The sequence below is a fragment of the Cicer arietinum genome, chromosome 5 (genome assembly GCF_000331145.2).
Source record: "Cicer arietinum cultivar CDC Frontier isolate Library 1 chromosome 5, Cicar.CDCFrontier_v2.0, whole genome shotgun sequence".
NCBI classification, from domain to species: domain Eukaryota; kingdom Viridiplantae; phylum Streptophyta; class Magnoliopsida; order Fabales; family Fabaceae; genus Cicer; species Cicer arietinum.
The window spans coordinates 59,267,290-59,280,815 of NC_021164.2; the positions used below are offsets into that span (position 1 = coordinate 59,267,290).

General features: G+C 31.8%; 2 protein-coding genes across 2 annotated transcripts; both read right to left on the reverse strand.

Annotated features, from left to right (window-relative positions):
• Window positions 1-1,599: 1,599 nt before the first annotated feature.
• On the reverse strand, window positions 1,600-7,619 carry LOC101508143 (cytosolic endo-beta-N-acetylglucosaminidase 1). Its single transcript, XM_004500459.4, has 11 exons — window positions 7,056-7,619; window positions 6,410-6,547; window positions 5,930-6,039; window positions 5,737-5,848; window positions 5,121-5,228; window positions 4,592-4,704; window positions 3,888-3,969; window positions 3,720-3,800; window positions 3,438-3,487; window positions 2,691-2,826; window positions 1,600-2,438 (listed from the first exon to the last, which is right to left on the reverse strand). Exons 1-11 carry the CDS (start codon window positions 7,527-7,529, stop codon window positions 1,725-1,727), a joined length of 2,118 nt encoding a protein of 705 aa, XP_004500516.1. The 5' UTR covers window positions 7,530-7,619; the 3' UTR covers window positions 1,600-1,724.
• Window positions 7,620-8,466: 847 nt separating this feature from the next.
• Window positions 8,467-12,627, reverse strand: LOC101508464 (DEAD-box ATP-dependent RNA helicase 18). Its single transcript, XM_004500460.4, has 11 exons — window positions 12,305-12,627; window positions 11,936-12,172; window positions 11,317-11,577; window positions 10,972-11,051; window positions 10,776-10,881; window positions 10,498-10,611; window positions 10,231-10,329; window positions 10,040-10,129; window positions 9,572-9,678; window positions 9,348-9,491; window positions 8,467-9,228 (listed from the first exon to the last, which is right to left on the reverse strand). The coding sequence occupies exons 1-11, from the start codon at window positions 12,566-12,568 to the stop codon at window positions 8,967-8,969; spliced, it is 1,764 nt and encodes a 587-aa protein (XP_004500517.1). The 5' UTR covers window positions 12,569-12,627; the 3' UTR covers window positions 8,467-8,966.
• Between the last annotated feature and the right edge of the window lie 899 nt (window positions 12,628-13,526).

Consider the following 13,526-nt stretch of genomic DNA (forward strand, 5'->3'; position numbering starts at 1 on the left):
CATAGTTGAAAATTTGAATCTTGTCTTATAAGAAAAGACATTATAAGAGTGTGGGTGTATAGTAATTAGTAAGTACGCGTAATGTCTTAGCAAGTGATGACCACGTCACGTGTGTTTGCATTATTTATACAATTGATGGTAAAGATTGCAAAAGAGACAAACGCAAATTGCAACTCTCGATTATTCTTGAAATATTGATGTTCAGTGGGAGCAGATAGAGAACGTTGTAGGGAGTCAAAAGATGCTGAATTAATTAATAACAAAATACATTTTATACTTTTTTAAGTTATACATTGATTATCAATCATTTTGTTGTACCTTAAAAGACATTTATTTTACATTAATTAATATTATATTATAGTATAAAAAAAATGGTATCCGCAGTTAAAGAGAGCTCGAAACTAGACATATATACTACATAACAAGACAAAGGCATGTCACTGTTGGCTATCAATATGAAATTATGCCTGCATCTTTGTATGTGGACAAAGAAAGTGTGATTAGCAGCTTAGCTTATGAAAGAAAGAAAGTGTCATTGTTGGAACCTAATTTTCCATTTGAGGGCTCGAGGATATATAATAAAGCTGACCAACTAGGTTGTCCAATTTAGATAATAATGATTAATAATTCACTAGACGTTAATTTGATAAAAATAAAAAAAATAAATGTTTTTTTAAAATTTGACGAAAATATTTATAAAAATATTATTTATCATCATTAAAATTTCAAATAATTTTTTAAACATTAATATACTATATCTAACTTATGAAAATGGTGGAAATTAGAATTTGTGATTTAATAATACTTCCAAACCAAAGCTTGTTTTGGAATAATTCACTCTATCTTCATCTTCATTCCTTATGAAATAAGTCAAAGTGAGATGCCTCAAATTTTCACTAGAAAACAAACAAATACTATTTATTAAGAAAATATAGTCTGCATCAATCTTGAACTAGAAGCTATTCAAATAGGGTTACTAGATTTTCCACAACACTATGTGAACACGGACAAAAATACTTTGTAAAAATATCTATTGTTTTAACTAATTGTTACAAGAATACAAGGGTGATGTTGTAATGTTCAATGCATATGTTGAGAGAGTCATACCAGTTCAAGCCACAAAGGGTGTTGATTTGAAAACCTCACTAAGATTAGGTTAGACATCAACCTTTAAAATTATGTTTTTCTCGTTAGAATGTATTACAATAATTTAGAGTTCAGGTAGAAAATAGATAAAGTTTTACCTAATATTATTTGAATTAAGATTCGAATTAAGATTACTCTAAATTATTTGTCTTTAAATTAACTTTCTAAAAACATTTTCATTTTCAATCTTTACTTTGTACATGTGTGACTGAAATGACATTAATTTTTAATTTTTCTTTTTAATTGTGATAGAAAAATGATGAAAATTAACTAGAGAGAATATATTTCCAAAAATGTTGAAAACAATATTTTAGCATTTTTCTAAACTTTCACAAATATTCAATCTATTTTTGAAATACATTTTCAAAATCTTCCATAATGTCTTCCCTAAGGTTTATTATTTATCAGTAAAAAATGGAAGCAAAAGAATACCAAAAGTAAACGGACCCTTAATTTCAGACATGTAGCATTCTGCATAAATTTTATTACTTTGTGCATCATAAACCTTGTACAATTTAGGGAGAAGTTAGATCCTCCCTTTTATATCATAAATAATGTTACATTTCTAATGACAATATTTAGGCACCTTCAACCTCCAATTGATAATATGGAGACTCATCCAATGCCTGAATTCTCTCATCCACACTACACACTTGTATTATAAATTTGAGACTACAAGTGTCTGAAGGAACTTCAAGATCAGAAACATAAAAACAGTTTACTTGTGCTACTCCAAGGTACTCTTCCTTCACAGGTTCTAAACTTGTACCTGAAGTACCACCTTCTTCATTTGATAGCTTCACCAAATAAATGCTGTACTTCAAAGCGAGATAATTATTTCCATCTTTCAGTGTCCATGAAATTTTAATGTCAAGCGTCTTTGAACCCTCAGATCCCGATGTCCATTTTACGTACTTACCATCAACTAGCCAGGACGAGGAAACGGGAAAATCTGGCTTATAGTCAGAGTTTTTTATTGTGATATGACCGAGAAGTGCATAATAATCTGATGGAGAAACCTCAGTACTGTCTTTGGAATCTGGTAATGAAGAATCTGATCTGTGGCACACAGCGTGGATTTCGGTTAGAGTGTATCCGTTCATTGCAATTGCACCTTCATTTATAACCCATGCAGAGGAAAAATCCCTGTGTTCGTGTGTCGTGATTATTTTGCTGAATTTACTTGAGAAATGATTTTCTGGCTGGGATGTGAGAAGTACAGAAAGAATTTCGTCTTCGTTGGAAATGAAAATAAGCTTAAGTCCTAATGAAGAATTGCCATTAGATTTCACCTGCATCAATCATGACGTTATTTGCATGGGAAAAGAGAGGCTTCCGATTACAATACTACATATATATAATGATTTTGGTGAACGTGATGAATCAGACACACACAAAAAAGAGAGAGGGTACTAATTAGAATACTATACATTTTTAAAGATATAAGACTATATTGATACAAAAAAATATAAAGGACTTATTTGAAACTTCAAATAAAAATAAAAATGCCTTTGACGGGTTTCTTCCAAGAAATTGTAACTTACAGAATAGATAAAGTGGATAGGCAACTCGCTCAAAAGAAACTCTCCTTGAAGGATTTTTCTCTCAAAGTAAGTTTGCTTTTCAAGAGATCCTTTGAATGTAATGTTACCCCCTCCACTATATGATGCTTCCTTCAAGCTGCAATTCACAAGCAAAACAACAAATATTATCTTGTGAGGACTAGATCTGGAATGCAGCAATTTCAATATTTTTTTTCATATTAAAATGGAAGAATAGAAAAGAATGGAGACAATCAATATTATGTTCAGGTTTTAATACTATATAAAATCAAGCATTGTTGTAGACACCAACATCAGACACAACACTGACACGTTGACACCGATAATAATTTGAAAAACTGAAGAAATTGAATGTAACTACATGTTTTGGTGTGGCGTCAGACACATGTCGGACACCGGACACGCCTTCAATCTGAAGTGTCAATGCTGCACTAAAACTACCCGGGATAATTGATGTTTCCACACAGTTTACCTTATTAGGTCAGCTACCACTGAAGATGTTTCAGCAGATTGCAAAATAATTGAAGCAAGATTAATAACAATTTCTATTTCTAAGATAAAATCTTCAAAATTCAGTAAGAACCTATGATGAATTTTCTTCACGCACACATATAAACGAAATTGCTCTGTTTAGCCATATGCTATTTTAGAATAATTACTTTGAATATATATGCAATATGTGGTATGTACAAGAACATTTTGAAGTATTAGATTTGTGCAATCACTTACTCTACAGTAACTTGAATAGAATTTGTAGGATCAGCAAGCTCAAGGAGTGGCTGCAAACAAATATTTGACTTAGATTACAAAAACTCTTAAATCGGTATCATAAATTCACAAATTGAATTTGGCTTCCAGTTATTTTAATTAAAATTAAGCTCTGATCTAAGAATGAAAAACTAAGAATTCAAATAAATTAAGAAATATAATCTTTTATAGGTCATATATCAAACTACCTGTATGATAAATAGTAGAGCCAACAACAAGGAAGAATGATTATAAGGTGCATACCTGAAAACCTTGGCAAGAAAGGTTGCACCATGTAGCATCTGATATATTTTTTCCATCAACTGAAATATGATAACCGCGTCCCTGAAGTAACAAAGATAGGAGGCATTTCAAAGATAGGATACACAAGAATTTGATCTGAAGTTATTAGATGGCATTGCAATTCTTAACCTGATCAAAATTTGTAGATAACGGTAGTGGTCCACTATAATTTCGCAGTACTCCCCATGACTTTTCCACCAGAGCCCACCAACTGCAATATTGAATGCATGACAATGATTCTGGTACGCATGATGAACAAGAAATTTAACTATTTAAGATTTGATATCCATTATTAATATAAAGAAAAAAAAACTTTGACCATGTAATTGTGACCTACTACCATAACTCAATTGCAAATGCAGAAAAGATTTTACAATTCAGAAGCAATAGGATTTGTAAGATAAAAGAAATTAAGTTAAATTTTTATGCCAACATAAATATTGTAATACAGACTTTTTTAGTTCAAAAAACATTATCATACTCAGATTAAAAGAGCAAAGTGTGCCAAGAAATCGGCATAACATGATTTTGAAGCCTCAGTTGGGCTAGAATAAATAGGGATTATTTTTTGAAGCGAATAAATAGGGATTCTAATGACTTGAAATAATGCTACAATGCATAATTTAGATAGAAATAAAAACAGTTATTAAGGTTCTTCAAGGGGAAAAAAGAACTAACAAGCTTGAAATTGAAGTTATTAAACCACAGTTTATGACCACTTTCTAGCTTTAGATTTGTCCTTCTCAATATATTATTATGTATCAAATTAGTTAAGCTTGTGATAGAAAAATTGCAATAATTTTGTGGTATTGCAAAATAGATGGCTAAACTACCTATTCTGAGCAGTCTCAAAATCTGGTGGTTGCTTTGTCTCATAAACCCATCCGGGAGCGAATATTGCCGCAGAGACGTCATTCTTTCTTAGTACATCAAGAGCAACATTTGCCTGAGACATTCATAACATATTACAGAAATTAATAGAAACAAGCATTGAGATAAATACTATAAAAAGTGAAATTAACATTTTAACACTGAGATATCCTTTTCATTTTACCAGTCACATACTCCACTGTCAAAACTATTTGGCAACTTAAATTTCACCAGTTTATGTCCCAAAGAAACTCCAACAGAAAGTGCTTTCAAAAATAACTTTTAAAAACAATTCACTTTGAAACAAAAGGGACAACTATCTTATTGGTAATAGAATATTCAGTTACAGGCAACTTGGCCAAATAACTATATTGCAAATATAGTAAATATATATATATATATGAATATATATATATATATATATATATATATATATATATATATATATATATGTATATATATATATATATATGAATATCACAGACTACATACATTCCACTGTCCACCGCCATACGTGTTTCTTCCAAATACATCAATTCCCATGTATACATCGAACTTCCGATCACCAGCCACAGCAGCAGAGAGACTTGGATAATTTTCCTATATGATACATAAAAAAAATAACTAAGAAAATTAACTATTGATTAACATTAATGTAATTTGAACATCAATTTGGGACACCTAAATTCAATAATTTTTAAAATGGTTTATGTAGTTCATACACACGGTTAATCAAGTGTAAGATTTGGTTAAATGATATATCACGTGTCGCAACTCATTAACATCTACTAAACTTCAATAACCACGAAAGCGAACATCATTAACCATTATTTTTATGTGTTCAAATCTACATGTAGTTTGAACACTTGAAATCATGCTTAATAAATTTCAAATTTGTGGTTAATAAATTTAGTTGATGGTTAATAAATTATCCAATCTTGATATATTCATTATCCGTTCATTGAATTGCACTAACCATGTGTGTGACCTGCATTAATCATTTAAAAACTTGTCTAGCTTAGGTGTCCTAAATTAATGTTAAAAGAATATTTTCTGACGGATTAAACATCAGTGTTGCGGAAGCATACCACAGGAAGAAAAAAAATACCTTCCATGTATAGTTTACAAATATTCCATCACATATATCAAAAAACAGCTTATTGTATTCGTTTAGTTGATCTTGCCAATTCAGTTTACCATCAATTGTAACACTGTCATACCTACATGACCAATAATACACATCAAAGACTACTTTTGACCCCATCCACTTCAATAAAAAAACTGCTGACTCTCATACTTACCACAGCACTAATGATCCAGGCACAGAAGAATGCATTGTTATTGATAAATGGTCTACAAACTCTTTCAAATTAGAAATTTGCCCCGGATCCAACTCTACCTCCATATTTATCTGCAATTAAACATTACGAATTTGAATAATTAACAAAGAATATGACAAATGTGTTACTGTAAAGTACTAGAGCTATAGTTACAAATTTGTTTCTTAGTATAAATATGCATAACATATGCACCTAACATTATGTACTTCATAAAGTCAATTCATTGAGAATGTCTAGCAAATAAGCAAATTCTAGTTATTGTTCTAGTAAAGTCTCCACAACATTATGATACCCCTTATTCTCTTAGAAAAAATTATTTTTTTCTCACCATGAAAGGGTGTAAATGAAAATCGAATATCAACTTAATAAGATAATATAAAATTCAAATAGACATCAATAGAAACTCTATAATTAAGCACGTAAAGATAACAAATAATTTACCAGCCATCCGTCGAAGCCTAAACCAACAGCAAGCTCTGTGAGGCGTTCTGCATACATTTGGGCAGATTCCTTTGTTGAAAGCAGTATATCACAGGTAGCCTTTCCCTCGTCCCATTCAGTGATGAAAGTTCCCAACACCTGAAATATCAAAGAAACAAGAACAAACCATTTGTTCTGATTAAAACATGATCAGTAATAAATAATGTCAGATACATCTCCAAGTGAAAAACAAAGTCAAACTCCATGAATCCTGAGCTCCCAAAAAATATTCAGAAAAGTACTTTACATTACCAAATGATCACAGATCCATTAAATTAAACCAACTATATGAGCATACAAATGACCGAGAAAACTAGTAGTTAGTAAAGCAAATTTAATTGATTAGATATCAAAAAACAAAAGCAGAAAACTCAAACTCAAACCAACTAACAATTGAACCAATTCAAATTCAAAATTAGTTGGAGACTCAATTCGACAATTGACATGTTTATAAGTTATTTTCAATTTATTTTCATAAACTCTCCAAGTTAGCTAACGAAAACAGCGTGTAGCTTATACCAAAACAGTTTGGCTTTTATATCTTATACATAAACACAAATATGATAAACACTAAATTAAGAGAGTTAAGAAAAAAGGCAAGTAGTACCTTGACACCATGGCGATGAGCAGTATTAATCCAAGAAGTAGGAGGAAGAGTAACAAGAGTATGAGAAAAGTAAACAAAAACATCAATCAAATGCCAATGCCAAATAGCATAAGCATCAGGATTAGTACCACCTTGAATCCACTTATCATCCGAGTAACCACCAGCCATATCATGACAAACCAACAATCTACGTCTATCAGGCAACGAAGATGAAGAAATTGGAACTGAAGCTATGTTGAAAGGGTAATGAAAGGAATCGAAATAGGAGCGAGATTCAAGCTCCTGAAGACTCTTGATTGGATATGAAATGGGGATAGAAGGTTGTTTGGGATCGAAAGGAGGATCTTCGGAAACAGAGGAGTCATTTTGAGTTGACATAAGGCTTTGAGTTGTTTGAAGAATGTGACGTAGGATGTTTCGAGCATTGATTAAGAATTGCCGATTTATATAGGATTCCAGATGCCTAGGATTCATCTCATGTTACTTTCACATCACTGCTTTCTTTCTACACAGTACTGACATGGTACAAAGTTACTTTACTACTACCCCACTTTTTTTGTTTTTATTGCTCTATTATTGTCACTCCATTTCTAACATAAATTTTAGAAATATAAAATACACAAGTCCCTCCTTCCAAGTTATTTCATATAGACAAATCCCTCCTATCCACGTCGGACAATGGTCGAATCCGACAAAGCTGAAAGTCCCCAAGAAAATATGGTAGTATTATCTTTTGAGAGATTTTGTATCCATATTTTCATATATATTATGTTATTTTACACAAAATTATAATTCCAAATATTCAACATCTTACAAATACATTCAGTTTTAATATGTTTGGAATCTGAGGATAGATAAATAATTAATATAAAATTAAAAATCATATAAAATATGTTTGAAATTCGGTATTTGGTGTCTACCTGTGTTTAAAATACATTTACTTCAAAGAAAACACATCTAAAAATCCTTTAGAAGTGAACTTCGAAGCACAATTGTAATTTTTTAAAAACATAAAGGATCAAAAGAATTTTTTTTTTTTTATTGAAGTAAACAAATTGATGAATTTAATTCAAACTTTCTTAACTTATTTTATATTTAGAAATAAAGGGAGTATGAATATATTTTTAACAGGTTCGTGTAGAATTTATTTAAAAGTACATCGTAGTATAAATATTTATGTTTAAATTCAATCAAGTCGATAAAATATTTTCAACTTATTTGAATAAATTTTCTAAAATAATACATAAATAAATACTTGATTAGACTGTAAACCCACACATTCAGTTGCTTAGAATCCTTAATGACTTGCGATCTTGCTTCAAAGAACTTCGAAGGGTAGAAAAACTTCTTGCCATTAAAAAATCATCCTAGCAAAGTTAAAATCAATGCTTAAACAATTAAAAGCATAAAATGGAAAGTTCCCCTTCATTTAAGCGAGGGCCATAAATCACTAACAGTTAGTAATGAGTAAAAAACAAAATTGGTCATATGACTTCCTTTATTAATGTTACAAATACCTAGAACATAATTCAACTTCTATGCTGCATATTGTCACACTAAACTAAGGCACGTGAACAATGTATATAAGTAAAGACTATTAAAAAGCAACTAGATACCAGGCAAAAAACATTTTGAATAATATTAATCTTCCCGATGTTCATAACCTTAAAAGGCGATCTCATCCAACGACTAGTACCTTTCCAAATCCCTGCACTTCACTTTCTATGTACTGTAATCTGTAAATGTCACTCATCCAATCTATGGCCAAAAAGGTCTCTCTATCGGCAACAAAAAGGAAGTCGATCTTCTGAACTCTGAGCTGCACCACCAGTGAAAAATGTATATATCTCATATCTTTTAGAGGATACATGTGGCATCAAAAGATGCTATAATTTACTAGCCCACTGTCAACTATAATTCCTCAGTGCCTGTCAACTTAGCATATTCATCCTCATCTATGGTTCCTTTCTTCAATTTCTTCAACAAGCGGTACTCTTGCATCAACTCTTCCTCGTCTTCAACTGTCTGCTGAGCGCGTCTCTGTTTAGCTGTTTTCTTCCTCATGACAGTAGCATCCGGAGTTTTCTTTGGTTTTTTAGGTGTTGGCTCTTTCTCTTTGGTCTCTTTCTTTGCTTGAAGGTTTTTCTTCCTTTGTTTTTCCCTCGATTTATCCCTATAAATATGAAGTTTTAAACCAGCAGCATAGTTATTATTGAATTATGTTCACCAACTCCTTGAGATACTCTAAAAATGCTTTTACCTAAAAAGGTTATTCTATGAAAATATTCTTACTTGAACTTAATGTCCACCAAATTGATATCTTTAACTGGTTCAAATCCCTCAGTGGACAGCGAGTGGCGCTTTACCTCCGGCACTAATGGAAGCTGCAATAAGCCATGTCCCGTGGCTAATTTGCCAATTTCAAGTTCTTTCCACCTGTAAGAGTGGGAACAGTTCAACAACAAAGATGTTGCATTATTGAGTGGAAAGCAACATTATACTTAAACATTACTCACCTGAAAATATAAGAGCAGCAATGCTCTTTATAAGCACGGATGTAAGAAACAAATGCCCTAACTCCCTTCTCCATGACATCCCGGTCTTTCGCTGCAGCAGAACGAATCTAAAACAAGTTTTGATTCACAATGTTGTTAGAAGATAATTGAAAGGGTTCAATCTTCATATATAATTTGCAGTTCCATAAAGATAGGACTGGTTGGATTTTTACCTAAACAGTCAATCAAAAAAGAGTTCTAATCATGAATTATATCATGATCGTCCTAAGTGGCAATCAACTCACAGTATGGTGCATGAGGAAATTTATTTCCATGTTTGTACTACTAGAACTTTATTAAGTAGGTCACAGATGACAGATCTAGTGACTTTTACTATTAGCATAACAATGGGACCTTCCTATAGTATTCATACAAATACAAACATTATGCCAATAGAAGAAATTGAGATCATAAAGACCCAGAACAAACCTCGGAAGTAACATCAGATACATCGTCAGAGCATCTTCTCTCTTGAAGAGGAATTCTTCTTATACGAAGAAATTCGACGTAAGATTCCTCCTACACATTTACATAGATTACTTTACCATTAAAAAAGATTAACTTAAAACATATTATGTATACTACCAAAAGGTACTATGGCATGATACGCTAGACAATACCTTTGGTAATAAGAACACAACAGCATGTCCTTGTTTACCCAACCGAGCAGTTCGACCAACTCTATGTACGAAAACATTTGGGTCTTGAGGAGGATCATACTGTGCAATAACAGGGGATGTATTAATTCCATTTTATATAAATATTGAAGTATTCAAGTGGAAAATATCAAGAAACATTTGAACCACACTGTATTATTAAATTTGGCAAAAGAGAGGATGAAACACAATGGTCAATAAACAGTGGCATCTACATTGTCAAAAAGCTACCTGCACTATACAGTCTACACCAGGTATGTCAAGCCCACGTGCTGCAACATCCGTACAGAGAAGAATTCCATTTGAAAGCGATGTAAATGAAGCTAAGGCCTTCTCCCTGACAGTCTACATGGAGAAATAAATAAATAAATAAATAAGCAATTAAGTATCGAAATTACAAACAGTAAAATTTGAAAATAACAATGGGTGGTAAGAAAAACAAGGCTGGTATATAGAAAAATCCACTTCAATATTGAGGAATGCTGAGTTGGTAACAGTCAAATTTATACCTGCTTCATCTTTCCATGAAGAGGGATCAAGGAGAAGCCTTTCAAAACAGAAAGGCGAGGAAGAACAACTCCCCAATAGTCAACGCAAGCACAAGTCATGAAATATCTGCATTAGGACCAAATGATGTTTTGAGTATGATAGGCTGTTCTTCTACTGCACAAATCACACTATTGATTATCAACATTGTGTACTCACATTATAATTTTTCTTGAGCGGTTCTTAATAAGGAAATCTACTAGCTGTGACGGCTTCTTATCTGCTTCACATTCCAAGTACTGCAAGCTCAAAAAGAAAAGAAGAGGATGAGTATAAGAAAACGATGAGCATAAACTGTATCATACATACACCTATTAGCAATACATGAAACATATTATATGGATTTTAGTAAGAGCGCCAACCAAAGACTCACTGCTAAATTACCGAAAAGAAATTGAAGTGATTCTACTCCAGTACTACTAAAGTGAAATAATGAAATCATTGGCCATTAAAGTTACACATCTAATCTCCAGTGCACTGACATGTATGCTTGTTGGGTAATACCTCAATGTGAAGACCTGAAGGTGTCTTCGAAGACTCGAGCTGCTTTGATGCTGAAGGATCATTATCTGTTTTTGTTTCTGCTCGAACTTCAACCCTCACAGGGTTCCTCAATCCTGCTTTTGCAAGCTCTTCCACAGCCTGAGTTTGAGTAGCAGAGAATAAGCCAGTTCTTCGAAGCTTAGGCAACTGAGTTATGATTGCATTTAACTGCTTCTGGAATCCCATATCTAAGAGTCTATCAGCCTCATCCAAAATCAAAATCTGCAAGCTAAATCACAATTAAAATCCTACCCTTACTAATACACAAATGTACATTGTCCCTACTTTTGATAAACAACTTAATTAAACACTTATGCTATATGCGCTTATCATGTAAGTGCTTATGATTATGAATAAGTTATTACTATAACAAAAGATTAAATTAAGTCAAACAATTTTTATATAAGCTATAAGCAATTTTCATAAGCTATTCTGAAGAGCATATAGAAAAAAGTTGACAACAACATCTGACATAAGCCATTTTCCACAAGCTCTTCAAAAATAATCTCACAAATGCTTAAGCCATTAAATAAGCTCAAATAAGTCAAGTCAAACATGCTCTAAATAGTGAAATGTATACCTCAAAGCTTTTGAAATTCAAGACATCCATTCGATTCATAATGTCATGTAATCGGCCAGGGGTGCCAATTAATATATTTGCCCCTTCTTCCTCAATTTTCTTCATGTCTGTTTTTACATCCACTCCACCAACAAGTAGCATCGACTTAACATTGGATAAAGTTGAAATGAAAGGTTGTGCAACTTGATATATTTGGGATGATAGTTCTCTTGTAGGAGATATAATTACTCCCAGAACCTACATATATCCAAAGGGTCCGTAATCACATACGCACAAAAATTGAACATACTACAATTATTTAACCTAGGTTCAATATAAAATACAGAAATTTGAATTGAAACAGTAATAACAATGAAAAGAATAAGGAACCTGGTGAGGTTTGGGATTAGAAGCGGAGCGGCGAAGAATCTCGACAAGTGGAATGACAAAAGCTAGGGTTTTTCCTGAACCGGTGGCGGCGTCGACGGCAACGTCTTTGTAGGTGCAGAGCAAAGGAATGGTGGCGGCTTGAACGGGAGTGCAGAAGTCGAAACCTGAATGAGAGAGAGCTTGGAGAACGGGATCAGAAAGTGGTGGGTTGAGTTCAGAAAAGCGAGTGCTTGTTAACGCTTTGTTGTGTAAGTCGGAATCCATGGCTGCTACTAGGACTGTGCAGTTCAGTCAATTTTGTCGAACTTTGTATATGTTGTTGCTTGTTTTATTAGGGCTATTTTAATTTTGATTTTAATAAAGTAAAAGCAAAAACGGATTGAATTTCTTTTATATTCTTCTTTTATTTAAAATTCTTCCTTATTTCTTATATTAAAATTTATATGTTAAACTATTTTTTTTTTCCTACAATAAAAGTGAATATGAAATCACTTATTACTTTTTATTTTTTGTAATTTATAATTAATATAATACCAAATACTATAACGTCGTGGCATTGATGATAATTCTAATTGAATTTAAAAATTTAGATACAAAACAAGATATACTTATTAAAATAATTTAAATTTATCTACAAAATATAAATGAGTTGTTAGAATAACATACCACTTTTAACACATCTACCTTTTGATGTATTTTTTTCTTTCATTTTAATATAACTTACTTTTATTATTATTATTATTATTATTTATCATTTTATTAATTATTGTTATTATTATTATATATTGATAGTATTTTGATTTTTTTAAAATATTTTAATTATTTTTAATTTATTAAATAATCAATAACTAATTTAATAAAAAAAAATGTCATTACATGGTCACATCCGACCTTCTATTAGAATACAAAATTTGTTTGTTCAGTTCATCACACCAGAGATGGCAATTAGATCCAGACTAGGTGGGTACCTGCAATGAATAGAGTAAAAACTGGTACACAATGGGTATAGATATGGGGACGGGTAATTACCCGCAAAATTGAACACGTATGGGTGCGGTACGGTACTATAGTATCCACTCCGCCCCGCATTTATTATTATTATTATTTGGTGCGTTTGTTTGAACTTAAATAAAAATAATTTTTGTTTTAAATAATTTAGAGATTTTTTATAAAATAATTTTTTTTAACTTATGTTTGTTTACTATTATAAAAATGATTTTTT